At 46.7% G+C, this 22,088-nt stretch overlaps 1 protein-coding gene across 1 annotated transcript in view; it reads left to right on the forward strand.

Moving 5' to 3' along the window:
• caskin1 (CASK interacting protein 1) overlaps nucleotides 1-20,998 on the forward strand; it is an 89,994-nt gene extending 68,996 nt beyond the window's left edge. Inside the window, exons 11-25 of the mRNA XM_071896808.2 lie at nucleotides 1,931-2,176; nucleotides 6,685-6,789; nucleotides 7,694-7,812; nucleotides 9,154-9,235; nucleotides 10,073-10,182; nucleotides 12,543-12,653; nucleotides 14,374-14,475; nucleotides 14,598-14,736; nucleotides 15,650-15,798; nucleotides 16,106-16,627; nucleotides 16,760-17,488; nucleotides 17,626-17,949; nucleotides 18,564-19,197; nucleotides 20,190-20,709; nucleotides 20,902-20,998. Of these exons, the coding sequence (XP_071752909.2) occupies nucleotides 1,931-2,176; nucleotides 6,685-6,789; nucleotides 7,694-7,812; nucleotides 9,154-9,235; nucleotides 10,073-10,182; nucleotides 12,543-12,653; nucleotides 14,374-14,475; nucleotides 14,598-14,736; nucleotides 15,650-15,798; nucleotides 16,106-16,627; nucleotides 16,760-17,488; nucleotides 17,626-17,949; nucleotides 18,564-19,197; nucleotides 20,190-20,709; nucleotides 20,902-20,998 (3,989 nt within the window). The remainder of the gene's footprint in view (nucleotides 1-1,930; nucleotides 2,177-6,684; nucleotides 6,790-7,693; nucleotides 7,813-9,153; nucleotides 9,236-10,072; nucleotides 10,183-12,542; nucleotides 12,654-14,373; nucleotides 14,476-14,597; nucleotides 14,737-15,649; nucleotides 15,799-16,105; nucleotides 16,628-16,759; nucleotides 17,489-17,625; nucleotides 17,950-18,563; nucleotides 19,198-20,189; nucleotides 20,710-20,901) is intronic.
• The last annotated feature ends 1,090 nt before the right edge of the window (nucleotides 20,999-22,088 follow it).

Raw genomic sequence — 22,088 nt, forward strand, 5'->3', positions numbered from 1 at the left:
AAAATGACCAATCTTCCAACACAATGAGCTTTTTACCTCTCTGGTCAGGATTAGAGGACATTCCCATTCACTGGCATTCTGTCATCCCAAAGTGTCAGTCACTCCACAGCCACAAGAGGCACTGATGTTTTTAAACTGTTTATTGGTGTCTGTTTGTAGGTCTGGCAGTTTTATCTGTCTGTGCGTCTGTCCATCTGTCTGTCTCTCTTTGTATATCTATTTGTCTCTGTCTGTCGATCTGTCTACCTCTTGTTGTCTGTCTGTCTCTATCTGTATCTGGATGTTAGTCCATGTTTCATCCCTAAAATCGTACTCCCTTAAGTCACCTCTGTCTTCCGCATTATCTCTCTCTTTCATGTGTTCATCCCTTCTTGTCATCATTCTCTCCTTTAATCAGTTCTTCTTGTGGTTCTTGTAAACACTATACAGCCCATATACTGTAGTTTCTGCTGTGGAAATACACCATCAACAGTATATGAATTTCCTCCATGGACAGGTATTGAAAACTGGCAAATAATGAGAAGTTGTAACCACTGTGGCTGCATCTGTCCTGAAATGCTACATAGATATGTACAGTAGCAGTTAATACTAGTCCATACTGTCCGTATTGTTGATAAAGTACAGAACAGTTAGAGCAAGCCCACTCAGCTCCCACAGTCACACTGACTAATAACTCCCAGGGCACATCCTCCTACACACACACACACACACACACAAACTTGGGGCACAGCAGGTGTTCTAGAGGGAGGGTTCACTTACTCAGCTGTTGTTTCATAAATTTTTTATTATTCTCATAGCCCGCCATTCCTCTTTCAGTCACTCTCTCTTACCTCTCGTCTGCTCCTTCTTCTTCCTCTTCCACTTACCTCCTCCAAGTAGGGATGCTCCATGTTAGCTTTTTTTTGGTCAACCAATATAGATGACAAATAATAATAATAATGATGATAATTAATTTAGTTAATGGTAAATAATTTTTTTTGAATTGATATTGAGTAAATAGCCTATATTTGATCCTGCACTGATAGATGTTAATCAAATGACCATACTCCCATGGCAGCCATTTTGAATTTATGTCACACTCAGGGTGGGAAGCTCTACCTGAAAGATTGGCATACTGAAACTAGCATTACTTCAACACATAGGTGACTTCAGAAGACCTAACAGTTATCAAGTTAGCTAGCAATTTCAGGAACATCAACTACAACGACTGCTTGAATTCAGCAGGGACATTAGCTAGCTTACTAGCTAGTTTGCTACTAGCTAGCCTATTTACCTAGGCAAGATTCAGGTAGCTAGCTATAGTGGGCCAAATATTTTACCTTAAAATGTGAACATGTATTGCGCTGGATTTTTGAGATCCATAGGCTGAACTTGCTTTTTCCCACACTGAGTGTGATGTAAATTCAAAATGGCCACCATGCATTAAGGTCCATGTTGTTGCATGCTTGTAGCTGATGAAATGCAGTACCACATACTGATTGGTGGCTACCAGAGGATGTAAACAGTCTGCATGTTCTGTTTCACAAAATCAGATTGGATTATTAGAACACATCTGAGCAGGAAGGCTAGTCACTGATAAAGACTGATTATCAGCTGATACTGATCAGCGGTCCAGAATATATCCGCTTTCACAATCCATCAATTTCCTCTCCACTTCTCCTTGGCTTTCAATCCAACAACACCCACATTTGTATTTTGTATTTGCGTCCGTTCCCCTCTTCGTCCTTCCTCCTTTAACATCTCCCCTTGTCTCTGCACTACCTCTCTCACACGTTTGTTTGATTTGTGATTTCAGCATTAGTTTTTAATTTCCTTTTTTTTCCTTCTCTTACATGTAATTTTCTGTTTTGTCGTTTGTTTGTTCCGTGGCGGTGGTCGGTGTTGGCTGGTTGTGTGTGTGTCGGTGTGTCGTCACGGTGGGTGTATCTAGGTTTGGCCAGCACAGTCATTTGCACTCAACAGTTTCAAAAGATACCGCTGGTTCCCCCGGCGACGGTTGCCCCTGCCAACGCGGTAGTCAACGGCAACGACACCACGTTCCATCAGATCCATATCCTGCCTCCACCGCCTCCTCCTCCACCACATTCCCATCAGCCACTGCTTCCACTTTTCACTTCCTTTGGCTATAACAGGTCGCCCGTGACAACCCCACTGGGAGACACACCCACTGCCCCAGGTACACGCCCCCTTTTTCATTATTGTTATTATTATTATTATTATTATTATTATTATTATTATTATTATTATTAAAGCTTCAAGGGATGCTTTCCTCTGGTCTTTTCTATGAAGTAACTTGCCAGTATACAAACTCAATTTCTGATTGGCTATATAACATTCAAATTGGTATTTATTTTAAAGAAAGCATCCATTAAAGTTTTCTGTTATGGATCATTATTTATGTACTTTATATGTTGCTCATACAGTATAAGTTTTGTTTTTCTGTTATTGCTGTTGTCATCTCCATCAGTGAGATTCAGATTCAGGTTTTAGACAGAAGTCAAATTTTCTGTGCAGTACAATGAAAGTACTGAGGATTTAGCCCACATGCTGCAATCGCCAAGTTTGATATTATTATAGTAGAAGTGACAGTTCACTCTAGGGACATATAAGATGAAGGATGAAACAAGAGATGAAATGTGACAGAAAAAAAATTCTTGGTCATTGCATCAGACAAAGGTGTTGCACAAGAGCTGCAGCCCAGAGAAATTTATATCACAGTGAGAAAACTTGACATATAAACTTTTGTTTTAAAATCCTCAATTCACAGAAAAATTAACAAACCTAAAGCATAACCTGGACCCTATTTTCCCATCTTTTTCCATCATACTCATCGATTCTAATCAAAATCTTGGCAGTGGCTACACTATAGCGCTACTTACATCTTGCTAGCCAGGGTGCATCCAAATTGTGCAAAAAACCCAACAAAAATCAATCCCAAAAGCACCCAAAACATGTCTTTTTCAACACATTGAATGCTCACTCTGTAATGAGACAAATCGCTAAAAAGATGTAAATGAAAATTATCCAAAGTCTTGCCTTTCTCCTATAGTTTTGATGCTACTTTGGTCATTAGCTACTCTAGCACTTCCTTATTTCTGTTTTGCTGGAAGGCAGCCTTGCGCCGCTGTATAAAGTAGTGCAAAATAAATACTCAAAGTTTTCAGGTCATGGATAAACTGAAAATTAAATATATACATGTTTCATTACAGAGTGAGCCAGAGCTACGCTTTAACCTCTCATGAAATATCTAGCCTTGCATTATCAAGTATCACTAGGCAGTCAAAGTGAGAAAACAGCTGTGTAGGAGAGTAGGAGACATCTAAACAGTTGTTATAGTAATATCACTGCCTTGATAGTATGAGTGCTTGTTGAATTGTTCAGTACTAATGCAGGATAGATGTCAGGTGGGGGGAAAGTTGACCATTTTGCCACAGACCTCTGTTCACCTGAGTTGGTTTGTGTTTGAGTTGGATGTCTTGGTTCCTTGTTTTTCGCCGTCCTTTTCCTTTTTTTTCCCTTTCCTCTGTGTTTTCTCTTTCCCTGTATATCTCCACTGTCCCAACCACAAAGACAGGCCTGCTAGTTCTCAGTCCACACACACACACACACACACACACACACACGCACACGCACACACTTACACACACACACACCCCATACACAACTCTCTCCTGACCAGACAGTGTGTGTACAATCGTGTTTTCTGTCTTGTTTCCGTCCCCCTGTGTTATTGTGTGTTAACTTCACCTTTCACTGTTACCCACCTCTCACTTGCCCTAAATCTGTGTGTGTGTGTGTGTGTGTGTGTGTGTGTGTGTGTGTGTGGGAGCACACTCTGTGCACGTGTGTGTGTGTGCACGTCTGTCATTACAAAACTGAGTGCCTGTGCCAGGCTTTAGAGAGGTGAACAAGTCTCTTATGAAAGTACTGAAACGTGGTTGCTTTTCCTTAATGTTCCAACATTAATTTTCTCATGTAACGACACCAGTGACCCCCATGAGATCATTGTTATTGTTTTGAGGAAAGATATGAACCTTCTCTTTTCTTTTCAAACAACTGGAGTTATTGGTTTTATGACAGTAGAGCTTGTGTTGAACCAAGGTTTAGTCGGGGATGTTACTCCAGAGGAAGAGATTTTCTGACACTATGAACGGGTGACATTTTCTGTTTGGCTAACAATATTAATATCTATGAAATTGGGATGATAATTCATGATTTCTGAACAGTCCTAAGCTTTTGTACAACCCTTCTGGGTAATATAAGCAACATATTGGAATACACAAAAATGTACAAGTTGTAAAATGTCAAGTGTTATGTAAGAGACCCACACATAATGTTAGAAAATGTCACCCAGAATGTCTTGCAGGTAAGGTTTGTACCGACTGTACACTCTGTACCATGTGAATGGGATGCTTTCACTAGCGCCATTTTGCTTCCCCAAGAGAATAAATTCCTCCAGACAAAAAACCCTCTGCACTCCAAATCAGATTAATTCTTCTGTTGATGGCTGCATCAGGCTAATGCATTTCGGCATCAGTGCAAACCTGCAAGTCCATTTTAAGTTTTCAGATGAGTAATGTTTTCAGATTTCATAATCTAAGCAAGTATATACTTTTGAGTGTCGTGCTTTAGCTACGCTTTGTAACATCCATTGTTTCAAACAGCAGAGGTTTTGCACTTCTGGGTGATGTATAGCTGTCATTCATGCTACAAATGATTCAAGCTGACTATATAACAGCAAGTACGAAGGCTGCTCAAAATTTTTCAAATCAGACTACATGATCCTTTGGGGATGCAAAATGGCCACAGGAAGGAGCTGTGACATGATGTGAAAGCAAATGGCACTTTACAATGTGTGTGTTTCTCTGGAGCACATAGTGGTCACACCTATAAACCATTTATAAACCCTTTGTAAGATGGTTATAATGGTTTATGACAAACGCACTCTCCAAATGCGCTACAGCAGCCCCATTCTGAAAAGACCTGCATATATAATCACACACCTACGGATGTATTATATATGTATGTGTATGTACATTATGGCATATATGTGTATATACACAGATATTCATGTTACTGATCTATTTATGTACTACAGGTATATAAATGTTTTCATATATCTATGTATTATATATATGTATATATATGCTGTATTTTTTCTGTGTATGTGTGCGTGTGTGCGAGCATGTATATGAAAGAGAGAGAGAGAATGAGAGAGAGTGCTGTGTAAATGAGTTCAAAGCTTATATCCTTATAAAACCTAGCTACTCCCTTATCCCCCTTGCACCATCTCCCCCCCTCCCTCCCCCACTGTTCCCTCTGTAATCGTAGTCTTTTGGGGGTTGGAGGTTGGAGTTAGGCTATTTAATTAACCCCACTTTACCTCGCTCCTCCTAATAGCGTTAAGGATGATCAATAAATGCCAGAGCAGGAATTGCTGCAGAGACGTGTGACACCAGACGGCGGTCTCTGAGAGCCTTTTTCTTCTCTCTTCCTCAGTCTTCCTCTTCCAGTAATAAAACAGTAGTTGCATGAAAGCGTGCCACATCACAGCGATCGGTTGGCGCACTGCAGGTTCTTTGTTTGAGAGGAATTCAAATTCTGCTCACCTGTCAGCCGCCAGAAGGCACAAGGAATGATCTGGCAACTAGTCAGTTTGTGTTTTGTCTGACAATTCACTTATTCAGTAAATGTTAGTACATGTAAGAAAATAGGCTGCAGTGTGGGGAAGAGGATTAGGGCCACATGTGAAACATTTGAGTTCTGACTTAAATCTCAGAATTAAGAATTAAACCTCAGATTATTCTCAGAATTCTGACTTTATTCTCACAAGATTAATTCAGAAATTCAGAATAGAGTGCAGGCACAGGACAAATGCAAGAAAGAAGTGAAATGAGGAAGTTCTGCAGTGGCCTGGTACTTCCTTGTGACCTCATGAAGTTTAAACTTACAAAACTCTGATATAAGCATAGATTCCAAGGGCAACATTCAGTCAAAATGCTTTGAAAATGTAGCGATAGCTAAAGGCTAATAATGGTTTTAAATGCATTGGAGAGTAAACCAGCCTAAAATCACTGCCTCTTTTACTAAATAGTATCAGAATGATGTAGTTACATAAAAAAAAACATGCTTACATTGGTAGTTCACCTTTTGGTGATCACCAACTAGCACTCATAGCTAACCCAATATTTTATTTACATCACTGGTTTTAGTGTCACTTTCAAGGCCAGTTTAGGGATAACTAGCATCTAGTAATCGTTTGAGCCTAGCATTCAGTGCCAGTTTAGGGCTAACTAAAAATGAATATGGCTTAAGTCTAGCGTTCAGTGCTAGTGTAGGCTAACTAAAAATTAGGAATTGTTTAAGTCTAGCATTCAGTGCTAGTGTAGGGCTAACAAAAAAATAGTAATGGTTTAAGTCTAGCATTCAGTGCTAGTGTAGGGATAACTAAAAATGTATAATGGTTTTAGCCTGGCTTTCAGTGCTAGTTTAGGGATAACTAAAAGCTAAGAATGGTTTGAGTCTAGAATTCAGTGCTAGTGTAGGGCTAACTAAAAATTTAGAATGGTTTTAGCCTGGCTTTCAGTGCTAGTTTTGGATAGCAAAAGACTAACAATGCCTTGAGCTGATTCCCAGGCCAGTTTAGGGTCGGCTAGCGGCTAATGGTGGTGTTCTGTGTTGAAGGTTGTCGCGGCTCAGAGCAAAGTCCTCACGGCTCTCCCACCCCGTCCGGCGGGCCCCATGGAGGCTCCAGCGAGGAGATCTGGGTGCTGCGCAAGCCTGTGGCAGGTAACCGAGCCGCGCTGCGCTGAGCCCTCAACCCCTGACCCCTTGACCTATGACCTTCCAACTCTGACCGGGGGTCAAATAGTATCTGACGTCCTTTCAAAAAGGCTTCAGCAACGATCTCTGATCACGCTTTTCCGTGGATCAACTGTCCCAAGTGTCTGTGGAAGCGGTGCATCCATTTGGTATTGCAACTGTCCCCAAGAGCGTAATCCATCCATCTGAGCTTAAAGAAAACGCTGTGCGTGTTTGAAGGCTTTCAGATACTCTTTGACCTGTTCCTGACCCTCTCCCATCCCCTGCTACCCCTCCATCTTAAGCTTAGCTCAACCCAGTAGCTGGCCTTATGTGTAGGACTGCAGCCATCTGCATGGGTCTACAGTCTGTGTGCGTGTGTGTGTGTGTATGTGTGTGTGTGTCTGTCTGTCTGTCTGTCCAACTGTGTGTCTGTATGTGAGAGAAAAAGAAAGCGATGGAAAAGAGAGAGAAAGAAGAAAGAGTGAGAGAAAATAGCACATGAAAGAGAGAGGTATGTCTTGTTTGGTGTGTGTGTGTGTGTGTGTGTGTGTGTGTGTGCGTCACCCAGTCAGTCACCCTGTCTGTCTTGTCCATCAAACCATGCTGCATCGTCATGCTGCCCAGTGCATTTCAATGGAGAGTCACACCTGTTACCACGTTGCCTTGGATATCAGCTAAAACACTCAATGTGTGTGTGTGTGTGTGTGTGTGTGTGTGTGTGTGTGTATGTGCGTGTGTGTGTGCGTGTGCATCCATCTGTTTGTTGCATGTGTGTACGTGTGTGTGTTTGTATGCACAAAATTTGTACATATTGTGTGTGTGGTTGCATGGTGTGTGTGTGTACGTGCGCGTGTGTGTGTGTGTATGTATGTGTGTGTGTGTGTTGCAGGTGGGGACCGCAGCAGTGTGGGTAGTTCTGGCAGTGTGACCAGTGTGAGGTCATCGGGTAGCGGACAGAGCGCTGGCAGCGCCGCACACATCCTCCACGCACAGGCTGAGGGGGTTAAGGTAGGACACACACACACACACACACACGGTAAAGGCTGAGGGTGAGGGTGAGGTTTTTTTTTAAGGTTTCTTGCACATTCTTAGTGGGTTAAAGTGATGTACGCACACACACACACACACACACACACACACACACACATATCTTCCATGCACAGGCTAAGGGGGTTAAGGTACTGGGAGATAGACACACACAAACAAACAGACACACACACACACACACACACACACTCTAATATACACACAATCAGACACTCTCTTTCCCCCTCTCTCTCTCTCTCTCTCTCTCTCTCTCTCTCTCTCTCTCTCTCTCTCTCTCTTTCTCTCTCTCTCACACACACACACACACACACACACACTAACATACACAGACATACATATACACCACCATATAGACATACAGTATGTATTCTTAATTTGAAGATGAAACTGTCTATCAATGTGGTATTTATAAAAGAAAAAGCCATAAAAACAGCCAGCTGTACCTTTCAGACATTTCCAGCAGGCATCGTCTTAAGAAACTGCAAGTGAGACACTTTCTAAACTAAAACGACCACACAGCAGAATCAGGTCCAAGTGGAACCCAGACGGACCGGCAGCATCTGTCTTCTCTGTGGCTCGCTCCGTTCAGTTCTCGTCAGCGCCAGTCACATTTTTATTGCGGCGCTCGTTGTGGAAGCTTCAGGACGGTGGTTTGTGTGATTAATGGTAGCAGCAGACAGCGCATACAGCGTCAACACATCCAGTTTCCAGACAGACTTTTCTATGCAGTTATTATCTGTCTTATCGGATATGACGTCATTTTAGAATTGGCATTAAACACAGAGTGAGGAGGCAAAAAATGCCTGTGATAATAAGATGAGAGCACCCTTTTGTCCTCCCTCCCAGTTGACTTATTTGCATTTTTTCATTGAGTTATCGACTACTGTTCCCCATGGGCCACCGTAGGTGATTAGTGGGAGCCTATGACCATGAGATTCTTCTTTCCAGTGCATTCTGGGTGAGAAAAATGGAGTGTATTTTGATCAGAAAACAATCGAGAACGCAGCCTGAAACAGCAGCAAATGTCTCTGGTTGTTGCTCTGTTTATGTCATGGTATATCATGACTTAAAATAAAGTGGCACAAATTGAGTGTTTATTTGGCAATATGCAATGCAGATGTATTATTTCATAGTTTGATACTTTTGTAGTTCAAATTTTCCCCCAGAAAGGACCAAAATGACCTTAAAAATTAGATCAGGGAGTAAAAATAACAAATTTCTCACTCATATGCATGCTTATTCATGTGGATGTATGTGTGTGTGTGTGTGTGTGTGTGTGTGTGTGTGTGTGTGTGTGCGCAGCTCCTGGCCACAGTTTTGTCCCAGTCCGCCAAAGCCAAGGAGCATCTGCTGGAGCAGTCCAAGTCTCTGGAACAGTCCACAGGTAGGAACAGGGACGTCCCAACCTCAGTATCCTGTATCTTTTAATTTCAGATTTACCCACATAAATCTTTACCATGTAAATTCATAGTGTACGTCAAAGTAAGTGATATCAAACTGATGTCAGTTATATGAAGATTGGGGTATTTTAAGGGATGTTTTTTCTCTAATATGATTGATTTTTGTTTCAATTGGTGGTTGTTAGTCATGTGATGATTGAAAATGAAGAGGCTAGGAGATGAGTGAGCGAGAGAGAGAGAGAGAGAGAGAGAGAGTGAGAAAGATGGTAAGAGATACAGAGAGATAGCATTTGAGCATGAGGGGGAGACAGATTGGGTGAGAGAAAGAGAGAGAGAGAGAGCGAGTGAGAGAGATAGATGCAGAGTATAGGAGAGGGAGAGAGAGAGAAAGGGGGAAGGTAGGAAGGAAGGAGATAGAAGGAAGGGGGCGGTGAAATAGAGTTAAACAGATAGAGAGAGAGATGGAGAAGAGTTGGATTCAAGAGAGAAACAAGAGTCATTATCTGCTGCTCTTTTAAAATGTCACCATGTCACTTGCACACACACACACACACACGCATAGAGATCTTGGCCGCTTCACCGGACAGATGGCCAAGGCAGGGGGATGTAGGAGGAAGTGTAGAAGGGACGCGATTGGTTAAGAAGGTTCGTTACAGTGAGGAAAGCAGACACCTGATTGGTTCGTGGTCAGGCAGGTGAAGGGGATTGATCAGAAATCAATCGGGGGGGAGGAGAGCAGAGGTCGAGAAAAACCCATAGGCTGGCTGACGAGAGTTAAAGGTGATAGGTTTGAAACCGGCCAATCGCGTTTCTCCCGACAGGCTCTGCCGCCTCCTCTCGTACGTCGAGCCAATCGGGCTGCCCGCTCCACGAAGCCCCGCCCTACGATGCCACGGCAACCAGGAAGGGGGAGGGGCCAGGCGAGGGGAAGGTAGGACAGCCCCAAATGCCCACAGATTCAATCTTCTCTCTCTCTCTCTCTCTCTCTCTCACACACACACACACACACACACACACACACACAGTTATACACACACAGTGCAGTATATATATTCACCAATATCATCTAATAACATCTAATTACAGCAAGATGAGGATGTAGCTCCTCAGTCTCCTTAACATACAGACTCACAACACTCTCTCACACACACACACACACACACACACACACAAACACCCAGATGATGTCCCAACGGTTTCTCTCGCAACTGGCCTCATCCGTGCTGCGAGTGTTCGGATGCAGCCATGACACGGTGAGTGTGTGTGTGTGTGTGTGTGTGGAAGATCTCCGGCTCGGTCTTGTATGAATATGTGAGTGAGAGATCTTGAGAGAGCGAGAGAGAGAGAGAGAGAGAGAGAGAGAATCCTGTCTCTTTTATCTTTTATCTGCTATCCATCGTTATTCACTCCTTTTAGTTGCAGCTTCTCTTCTTCCATTGCAGTTTTTTTTTTCTTCTTTTGCTTCAAGATTGATAAATGGCTATAGATTGATATATTTGTCGTTGGTAGGTGCACTTCGAGCTACCATAACTCTAGTTGAGATATTGGTGTGTGTGTGTGTGTGTGTGTGTGTGTGCTGGCCGGTGCTCAGCAGTGTGCATGGCGTGGGTTGACTAGCTAGGCTTTGGCTGAGTAGCACAAGAACTGTTAAGTCTGAACCTACACCATGTACAGTAAGCTGGTAATTACTGTAGAGCGTGTGTGTGTGTGTGTGTGTGTGTGTGTGTGTGTGTGTGTGTGTGTGAGAGAGAGAGAGAGTGGGCACAGGTTTATGTTCATGTCTGATTGTATAGCAATTTCAAGCTTGACGAACCGGTGAACATATTTAAACAGCAGGTGGTAGCGGTGGTTGTTGTGTATGCGTGTTTGCCGGTGTGTGTGTGTGTGTGTGTGTGTGTGTGTGTTCCACTGTCATGTAAGCCAGGTTCTCATGGCCATCTGTTAGCTAGAGTCCTGGTTCCTCAGCGCTCGGCGTCCTCCTATTTCCCTCGGCGGGGGGAAAAGGAGATGGAAGATGGAGAGGAGAGAGACGGAAGGGAAACCCAATTAGCTTTGAGGGACAATGTGACGGGGAGGAGGGTCGCGAAAACAGACGACAAGAGAGAGAGAGAGAGGGAGAGAGGAGAGAGAGAGGCAGGAGGGATGTGGGAGTTTGAAGGGAAACAGAGAGTGCGTGGGAGGAGAGTTAGACAGCTGTGGAGAGTTATACAGCAGTTTTACAGTCAGTCCAAACGCTGCAGCTCTGTTCCCTGTCGCCCATCAGCGCTTCATGGTCCGTTTCTGCTGAACCTGCTTTGTAGTGGATTTCAGCAGCTAATTGTTGCTATGCTGCCATAGGAAACCTGGTCAGAGCAACACTCCTGAAGCTCAGGCACAGGTGTTAAAGGAAGAATCCTCTCTAAAAGACAGCTATTGGTGATGTAGCTTGCATTCCTGGGTCGTTGTTTGGTGGTGTCATTTTCTAATTCCTGATGATAACTGGAGGCTTATACTGTATATGTGCAGAGTCAAGATATTTCAGAGGTTGGTAGATTTTTCAGCGATCTAAAACATCAACAGTAAACATCAAGTTTTGGTGTCAGCTCCCTCAGAATCAAAGAGCGAGGGCTTCTTTCTCGACTCACCGTTTTGCAGCAATGTTTACCAACCATACAGGCAGAAATCCATCATAGAAGTGTGGGAATATCAGAGGGCGGATTTCTCCTTTAAAGCTCTGCAGCCCTAGTAAACAGCGGGGAAGTGTCTGATAACGAGAGATTCTGCTTCTGCTGCATTTTGTTAGTGCGGTCGCCACTTTAATGTAGCGGTTGGCTGCCTCTCCCCTCCAAGAGCAGAGTAGAAGCAAACAGAAGCAAAACAAGATAAATTCTATTTTGTCTTCACTTTATAGCTATTGAGAGTCAAACAAAGTCTAACCTGCTGTTCCTAATCCTACCCAGCTCTTGCTATAGCAGTCCAGCTACTTTCTCCTTCCTAACCTTCAGCCTGGTTTCCACTGCAGAGCCAAACAGGGCTAGCCAGGACTAATGCATTGCTTAAGTCACTCAGTTCCGCCTGAAAACAATGTTTCAGAGTGTCTTTTGTCTAGTTTCTAAATGCTTTAGAAGTGCTTTCAGTTACAAACAGAAGCACTTAGACATAGACATAGAGCCTATTGACAGAAATGGTACAAGGACAACAAGTTTTTGTGGGTCCCTAGTAGGCCCCACTTGGCCCTGCTGTGGAAAAGTGGCTGTTGCAGAGCCAGAGACGGAGCCAGTGACAGCATGCCCCCTGTCTTCTCTCCCGTAGAGCTCAGAGGCCGTTGTCCAATGGCTGAGCGACTTTCAGCTGCAGGTCTACGCTCCAAACTTCCTGGGCGCTGGGTATGACTTGCCCACCATTAGCCGAATGACCCCGGAGGTAAGGCACCCCGAACCCCCCCTGACCCCTGAACCCCCAGAGAGGTCACAGGCACCTCCAAGGACCACAATGGAAACAAGTCCGTGCGACTTTATTGTGCTGTCCTTGATGTTTTCAAGATGCATGTATGCCACATCTTTTGGTAATAAAACTGCTAAACTAAACTAAACTCAGCCATCCCTTCCCTGCCTCCTGCCCGATCCTGTCCTGGTTTAACCTTTCACCTCTCACCAAGGGTCAAGGGTCACACTGTCCCCTGACGCTCTGTTAAATCTCACCACTGCACTGGTACACTTTGATGGGGTCTCATTACAACGATAATCATCACTCTTAGACAAAAAGATACATGTGCATTTTGTACTTTGGGCTGTACATTTTTCATTTGTAAACTATGTGAAAGCAAAAGCAATGCCTGATGGCCATTGCACACATTATGCTTGATTTTTTGCTAGCTCCACTTACTTTGAGTTTTAATATAAATAACAAGAAAGCAGTACAAGGAGGCAAAAATCCAGAAAGTAGATACAGGTAAACTGTATCTGCTCTAGTCTTGTCTTGCGCCAGTGAAAAGCAGATATATTACCATAGCTATGGTCCCAGTGACAAAATGTACAATGTTTATCTTTTGTGAGTGATGAATAATCTATTTGCAACAATAAATTAAATTCACTGTCACCAGAGGGTTGGTATGGAAACCAGGCTCTGACTCACCTCTGACTTGGAAATGACTTGTGTCACTCCTTCCCTGTCTCTTCCCTAAACCTCAGACCTGTCCCACACTGTTTTAGCTTCCATACCCACCATCTTAAACTAAATATACTTAAAAATGCAAAGAAATATTCATACATCAATCAAACATTAAAGCTGCACTAGGCAGGATTTTTTATATAAAAATACACCCATCTTATCAGCCTAAACACACAAAGTTATAACACATATATAAGCCATGCACACACTCCTGTTGCTGCTGTGCATGCTTAGGGCCTCAGTTCTGACTTAAAAAAGGTGGAAGCCTGGCCTCTTCTACATTTGACTATACTGTAGCGTGTGTGTGTGTGTGTGTGTGTGTGTGTGTGTGTGTGCGTGCGAGCACCCGCTTGTGTCCAGGTGAATGTTGTGAATGTTCATGTATGTTTGTAAAAGTTTCCTCGTGTGTCCACCACAACTACTGATGCAATCTAAATTACACGGCAACTACACTAAATTCACCTCAACAAGATTAGCCATTTTGATTATGGTTTCATTATAGTCCCAATTAAATCTGTATTCTGTAATCTGTATGTAATTGACCCAATTTGTATCTCGGTGAATGAACTTGTTTACTCATGAAGGAAATAATGAGTGTGTAATGAGTAAAAAAACAGAGACAGACCACCGGTGAAGACTGGACTGATCCTGGCTGAATTTAAAAGAGATTATGGAAGAGAATTGTGGAGCTGAGTCTTTTCAAGATGCTTCTTTCTCACTGCAGACATGCTCTTTCGCTCTTTTCTTATGATTTGGAGACATTTACATTGCCTCTCCTTTCCTATCAGCTGCCAGAAGCTTTCATCAGACCGCACCCTGTCTGTCCTTTCTTTGTGTTGCAAGTTTTCCTCTGTGTGTCTGCGTGTGTGTGTCTGCTGGAGTCTTCGGGAGTTGGTAATGCACTTTGTGGTGGAAAGCATGCATTTGTCACTATCTTACTTGTGTGTGTGTGTGTGTGTGTGTGTGTGTGTAGGATCTGACGGCCATCGGAGTATCTAAACCTGGCCACAGGAAGAAGATGACATCAGAGATTAACAAGCTAAGTGTCACCGAATGGCTGCCTGACCAGAAACCTGTGAGTGAAACTCATCACACACACACACACACACACACACACACACACCACAATTAGTCTAACCGCCGGATGTCTTCGATTGGTTAGCCTAATGATCAGCCATGTTTCTTGTGTTCCTATAGGCCAACCTAGGAGAGTGGCTGTCTGCTATTGGTCTAAGCCAGTACCACCAGGTGTTGGTGCAGAACGGGTATGAGAACATCGACTTCATCACAGACATCACCTGGGAGGACCTGCAGGAGATAGGCATCACAAAACTGGGTAAGACGCACATCTGTGGAAGAGATAGTTGTACCCTTGTTCTCTCACTCTGGCGAGGACATCACCACTTTGATAGTTATCTCCTTAGAAACGTCTGAAGTCTCCATGTGTAAACGCCTGCCAACAAGATTCAGCACCATGGACAGCGCTTTACACTGCGTGACACTGGAAACTTTCCTTAGGGTCTTTGCAAGCTCACTGAACCATTCTCAAGTGTATTTGACGGTTCTGTTATTGAGCCTGGGGTTCAGCCATTTTGCTATAAAAGTGACAGTATCCTCCAACGTGTTAACAGATGACTGTGTCCAAAATAAATCTAGTGTGGCGTAGCCGTGCAGGCATCATTTACACTCTAAGCTCTACGCTACATGAATGCGACATGTGCATTGCACCTAAGTGAAAGACATTACACCAACATTACAGCTATGCTACATGTGTCTAATGGCTGTGTCTTAATTGTAAATCTATGTAAATTCTTGCCGGAATCTTGGCAGTGAAAGTACTCTGGTCATGGAACACACACACACACACACACACACACGTTTCATAGTTTCAGTGAGTTGTTTCAATAAATCAATCAAATCTCAAGCTAACCTCTGTATTTTCCTCCACACAATGTGTTTCAATAAATCAATAAATCAAGGAATCAATACGTCATTTGTCATTATGGGATGTTTTGGGTTCAAATCCATCTCATGGCCTCTGTCAAATGTTATCACCCCTCCCTCTCTCTCTCTCTGTGTTTCTCTCCGTCTCTCTCTCTCTCTCTCTCTCTCTCTGCCATCTTTCACTCTCCGCTGTGTACAGCTGAGAGAAGCAGAAATAATAGAAAATCATCTTAAAAGGGATTTAATTGCTTTGGAATCATCTTAATGAAATAAGATCTATAATTCCAATCTGTCCATATATCTAGGCCACCAGAAGAAGCTGATGTTGGCGGTGAAGCGCCTGGCCGAAATGCAGCGCAGCTCGGACGGGCGGGGCTCCCTCAGGAAGAAGCCCCCGCCAATCACACAGCAGCAGGAAGTCATGTCCATTGACAGCCCGCCCCCTGACGGTGAGGTCACAGCTGATAGACTCAGATCTGACGTTTGATAATATTAAGCTAAACTTTTAATGATGAGATAAAGTTTCACTTAAAATCTAATGAAATCCGTCGGAGTGTGTGCCTTATCTAATGAAATCTGATTGCGGTCAAACACTTTTCCCTCCAAGTTGATTCATTTATTGGACTCAGTGGACAGCAGCTATATTATTATTCACTGTCATGATCTCCTGTCCTATTAAGATGAATCTCCTTATTAATTTGAAGAATGTTTTTTTTTGTCTCTCTCTCCCTCTCTCTCTCTCTCTCTCTCCTTCTCCAGAGGTCATGTCTCCCAAGATGAGCACCTTCCAGGACAGCGAGCTGAGCACCGAACTCCAGAGCGCCATGACCCAGCCAGGCCAGGAGGTCAAAGGTCAGCGCACCCGCAACCTCAGCAAGGACCATGATGAGGTGGTGACAGGCGGAGGAGGAGGAGGAGGAGGAGGGGGAGGAGGAGGAGGGACGGGACCTCCCAAGAAGGAGGCGCGGACCATGCGGCAGCAGAGCAGCCAGGGCAGCACCACGTCCCACCGAGGCAGCGTCTCCTCCCAAGGCAAACACCGCCACTCCCACTCCCAGCCCGCGCCGCCCTACACCCCGCCTCACACCCCTACCAAGACCCGCACCTCCTCCTCCTCCTCCGCCTCGTCCGTCCAGAGCACCGCCTCCCCCCAGTCCAAACCCAAGCCGTCTTCCCAGCTCATCCAGGGGGAGAGGCCCCACTCGCCGCGCTCGCACCCACCTCAGTCCCCCACCCACCGCGGGGCCCCGAGCGCCCAGCCCCAGCCCCAGCCTCAGCCCCAAGTTCCACCCCAGCACCACCCCCAGGCCCACCCGCAGCAGCACCCCCAGGCCCACCCGCAGCACCACCCCCAGGCCCACCCGCAGCAGCACCCCCAGGCCCACCCGCAGCACCACCCCCAGGCCCACCCGCAGCAGCACCCCCAGGCCCACCCGCAGCAGCACCCCCAGGCCCACCCGCAGCACCACCCCCAGTCCCAGGTGGTGGAGGTCAGGGAGAGGCCCGTGGCGGAGCCCCAGGTCTCCGTCCCCGTCCTCTGCCTCCCGCCGGAGGCCGAGCCGGGCGAGGGAGGCGGAGAGGAGCCCTCGGCACTCCAGAAGAAACGCGCCCACAGCCTGAACCGCTACGCCGTCTCGGATGGAGAGTGTGACGAGAGGGTGGGAGGAGGAGGAGGAGGAGGAAGAGGAGGAGGAGCGGGAGAGGTGGCGGGAGGTCAGGGGTCGGCCCCCGTCGAAGGGGGAGGAGGCAAATACGCCACGGTGACCCACCGCGTCAGCCGCAGCCACTCCGTCCGCAACCAGGAGAAGAACGTCAACCGCAGTCAGTCGCAGTCCTTCGCTTTGCGGCAGAAGAAGAAAGGCCCGCCCCCTCCGCCGCCCAAGCGCTCCAGCTCGGCCATCTCTAGCTCCAACTCCAACTTGACGGAGGCCAACGCGCAGCAACACGTGGTCACCACCACAGGCGGGATGCTGGACGTGCCGTACCACCAGCAGCGGCGGGCCAGCGACCTGGGGGTCTCCGTGGAGGCGGCACCCGTGGAAACCAACAGCATGGGCAGCGTGAGGAGCATCGCCGCCATGTTGGAGATGTCTTCCATAGGGGGCGGAGCCAAAGGCATGGCCCTGCAGAGGAATTTCCTGCAGGTAATGTAGGAAATGCAAAATATCTGTCTGTACGTGCGTGTGTACATGTGTGTGACATATTTAAGATTATACATCTTACATGTCCTGTCTATGAGTCATAATCACTCTGTGTGTTCTCTGCTGTGTGTGTTCACCAGGTGGGGAAGGGGCGCGACGCCATCGGCCTGGACGGCGAGGTGGTGAACCGACGGCGGACCATCAGCGGGCCCGTCAGCGAGCTGGTGGCGGCCGCCAGGAGGGACCAGCCCTCCCCCTTCCCCTCCCTCTCCACCGCCCCCGCCACCCAGCCCGAAGCCTCCCCTCTCCCCGCGTCCTCCCCGCACCCCCCCTCCTCCCCCCACCCTCCCTCCTCGCCCCACCCCAGCTCGGGGGGCAGCGGCAGCTCGTCGGAGAACCTGCCCTTCGCCGACGAGGGCAGCCTGACCATCCGCCGCCAGGGACGAGGAGAAGGAGAAGGACAGGTAGCTATCTATATATATGTTTGTCAATCTATCTATCTATCTGTCTATTAGGGATGGGACGATATATCCAAATTCAATTTATCGCGATACGAAAATGCGACAATAAGTATCGTGGGGCAGAAAAATTAATGGTGATATTAGCTCCATTTTATTCCGCTGTAGTAATCACAAATGAGACACTTGACGATCACAATTTCACAAACTCTCCATCTAAATTATATTATTGTCACTATGTAATGACATTTTTAAATTGTTGTTTACATTCTAACAAGCCAATAATAATAATAATAATAATAAAATAATTCTGCACAGTCAGACTTTGTTGTCATTGAACTTTTATTTATTACATCGTATCGTGGTTGTATGGAATCGTGAACCTCATATTGCGTATGGCATCGTATGTGAGATAAGCATATTGTCCCATCCCTACTATCTATCTATCTATCTATCTATCTATCTATCTATCTATCATATATATGTAATATAATATAGTCCAATTCCATGGTAAAGCTCTGTAAGAGTTGTATTTCAATGTTATCCATGTATCTATGTCCATGTTTTGAATGTTTGTGCACAAATTGCCAATTGCCACGAATGTATGAATTTTCCGTTAGTGTTTATTTTGTGTTTGTCTGCAGGGCGATGGCGAGGGCGTCCAGGGCGACGGCGAGGGTCTGCAGGGAGACGGCGGCTACACCCAGGAAGACCTCTCCAGGGTGGACGCCACGGCCACCTTGAAGCGGCGCCCCCGCAGCTCCAAGCCGCACCCCAACGGCTCCCGCTTCACCCTCCAGGAGTCGTCCACCGTCAAGCGGCGACCCAAGAGCCGCGACAAGGAGCCCGAGGGCTTTCCCGACCTCGCCGGGGCCAACGGAGAGCCGGCAGTCGCCAACGCCAACACCACGCAGCCCGTGCCCTACCAGAACGGGACGGCCACCATGAAGCGCCGCCCGGTGTCCGACGCAGGAGTGACGGAGCAGCCCCAGCCGCAGCCTCTGCCCCAACCGCAGCATCAGCCTCAGCCCCAGCCCCAGCCTCAGCCGCACGCCGTCGCTCCCCGCAGGGACAGCCTGGACCAGGGAGCTCCAGCGGCGGGTGAAGGAGGGCCGGTGAGGAAGCCCAAGCCTCCGGTGTCGCCCAAGCCCGTCCTGGCCCAGATAAAGAGACAGGGCGGCCCGCAGACCCCCCCGCACGCCCCCTCCAACAAGAGAGTCCCCTTGCCAGGCCCTGGGACGCCTGGAAGCCCAGGTACTAGGAGTGTGTGTGTGTGTGTGTGTGTGTGTGGGCACATACATGCACTTTGCTTACACTTCCACAACTCTCTGATCAGAACATTATTTAGCAGTACACTCTTAACAAAAGGGTTCTTTACAGTACCAGAAAATGGTTCTCTAGTCTTGTACCATAGCAGAACCCTTTTTGGTGCTGCAAAGAACCCTAACCATGCTCAAATGGTTCTATATAGGACCTTCATGGTGTTATAAAGTACAGTAAAGTACAGCAGTATTAAAGGGACAACACAAGTCTCTGGAACACTATCAGCCTCCCGGCCCCTTGAGCTATGGTGGCCTGTAATTGACACAAGCAATAAAGTCACATTTTCACATTAGAGACGAGTAAGCTAGCTAATTAGAGCAGAGATCCAACTGTAACGTCTAGAGAAGAGGTAATATATCAGGCTGCAAATAAATAAAATAGTGCTTTGTCATTTGCTTGTTTTTTGCTTGAGGACAAGGTTTTTTAGCCTTCGCGGCCCCAAGGAGGATTTGGAGCGTCTTGAAATTCCAGTGGATGGGGAGTTTTTGTTCCAAAACAACAGTACAGGCAGGAAAGTGAGATTTGAAAGCCAGAAGTCTCAGCACCTGGCAAAGTAACAGTTGAGTCACTGGTATTGATCCACAAGCCTATCAAACCCCTGCAGATATATTAGGGTCATTTTGTACGGGGCAGTAAAAGTCTTACTTATTACCCCATTAAAAGAATTTTAAGATCCACGCTGGGCTCTATATTCTGATTCACCACTTTCTTCTTATTTTAACAACTTGGTTGTTTGAGTTACAGTTCCATACCTGGGTGGAGTTTTTTTTGTTTTTTGGCAAGTTTTGTAAATGTTTTCTCCTCTTTTCTCACTTTTACTCCCTCTCCCTCACTCTTTCTTCCTCCAACCTCTTTCTCCCTCTCTCTCTCTCTTTCTTCCTCCAACCTCTTTCTCCCCTCTCTCTCTCCCTCCATCTCTTCAGTGGAAGGAAAGAAGATCCCTCCCCCGGTCTCGCCCAAACCGGCACCGCCGCCCACCGCACCCAAACCGTCCAAGCTCATCCACTCCCTGACCAGCCCGCCCTCCCCGACCCCGCCCCAGACCGCGGCCCCTCCCCCGGCCCGGCAGCACTCGGTGGCGGGCAGACAGGCCGGCTCGCCCCCCTCCCTCCCCCCCTCCAACACCCCCAGCCCGTCCGGCGGCAAGCCGCCCAGCCCGCTGGCGCAGAGCCCGCATACCCCGCAGACCCCCACCACACCCCAGACGCCCCAGACCCCCGTCACCCCGAGCCCCACCCCGCCGCCCGTCAAGCCCCCTCGCTCCTCCATCGGGGGCGTGTCTGTGGACAGCGGGGGGCCACCGGGGGGTGGGGTCACGCCGGTGGTTGCCCCGACGACGGACTTCGGCGTGGACGCCTTGGTGCATCAGAAGCTGGAGGAGACGAGCGCGTCGCTGGCCGCGGCGCTGCAGGCCGTGGAGGATAAGATACTGCGGCAGGAGGAGTAAGGACACACACACACACACACACACAGATACTGTCACCCATCCACACACACATATTGTACATATACACACCATGCACCAAATTTTGATTTCTGTTGAAAATTATTTAATTTAAATCCGAATGATTTGATATAATTGTGTGCTTCTCTCTCTCTGTGTGTGTGTGTGTGTGTGTGTGTGTGTGCACATAGCTCCGTGGCCGAGCAGAAGACCACGGTCAGCATCCTCGACGACATCGGCAGCATGTTTGACGACCTGGCCGACCAGCTGGACGCCATGTTGGAGTAACCGTGCCAACCGGTCGGCGTGTCTCCGTGGCAACGCTGCATCAGGACTGACTCAGAAGGCACAACGGGCAATACGCCTCTCTCTCTCTCTCTCTCTCTCTCTCTACTCCTTCTCTTCATCCGTCTCTCTCCATCCCCTTCTCATCGTCCATCGCTACTCTGGAAAAGCGGGAAAACCTCTCTTCTTCCTCTCCTCTTCCTCTCATTCCCTGATGATGATGATGAAGATGCTGATGACGATGCAGTACCACAGGCTCGGACAGAAATGCGGCCTGACCTACAATGCGACGACCTCACGACAGAGAGAGGAACAGAGAGAGCCGAATGGATAAAGAGACGCGAAAGAGGAGGGGAAATAAAAGGACCAAAAACGACTGACGGAGAGAAAGAAAAAGCAAAAAAAAAAAGAGAAAAATGACAAGGCGGAGAGACGGAGAAACGTGACAAAATGGAGGAGAATGAAAATCTTTAGCGAGTCTTTGAAGAACTCTATCATGGCGAACAAACAAACATTTGATTGAACAACCAACCGTGTAATGAATCATAGTATGGTATGTGTACATTGTAAGCATGGAGAGTTTATATCTACTGAAAAAGTCCTGCATTAGCACAGTAATATATAATATACCGATAAATATGAATCTCTAGCTCTTTGGTTTGATGTCTTGGTTCTGTGTGGAATGGTGCCCTCTGGTGTTGTGATGATGTAAATGACTTGGTGGAAATTTTAATCTATGACCAAATCAGACTATTCTGCTCCTGAGGTGTGTGTGTGTGTGTGTGTGTGTGTGTGTGTATGTGTGTGTGAGACAGCGCGATAGATAGATGTGTGTATGCGTGCACCAGAAGGCATTCGATTATCCGAATTCCCCCCCCCCCCAAAAAAAAATTCCTGTCCTGTTGCTGTCCTGGCTGCATCCATACACCCTGCTTTCCTCCACGCTCATTCCTCACCCTCACCCCCCCCAACACACACACACACACACACACACACAGGAGAAGCACAACGGCCCGCGCAGCCAGCTTGCACACACACACACACACACACACACGGGAGCCTGCACAATGTGAGTTAGCGGGAGAGAGAGATG

The sequence above is a fragment of the Centroberyx gerrardi genome, chromosome 7 (assembly GCF_048128805.1).
Source record: "Centroberyx gerrardi isolate f3 chromosome 7, fCenGer3.hap1.cur.20231027, whole genome shotgun sequence".
Classification (NCBI taxonomy): domain Eukaryota; kingdom Metazoa; phylum Chordata; class Actinopteri; order Beryciformes; family Berycidae; genus Centroberyx; species Centroberyx gerrardi.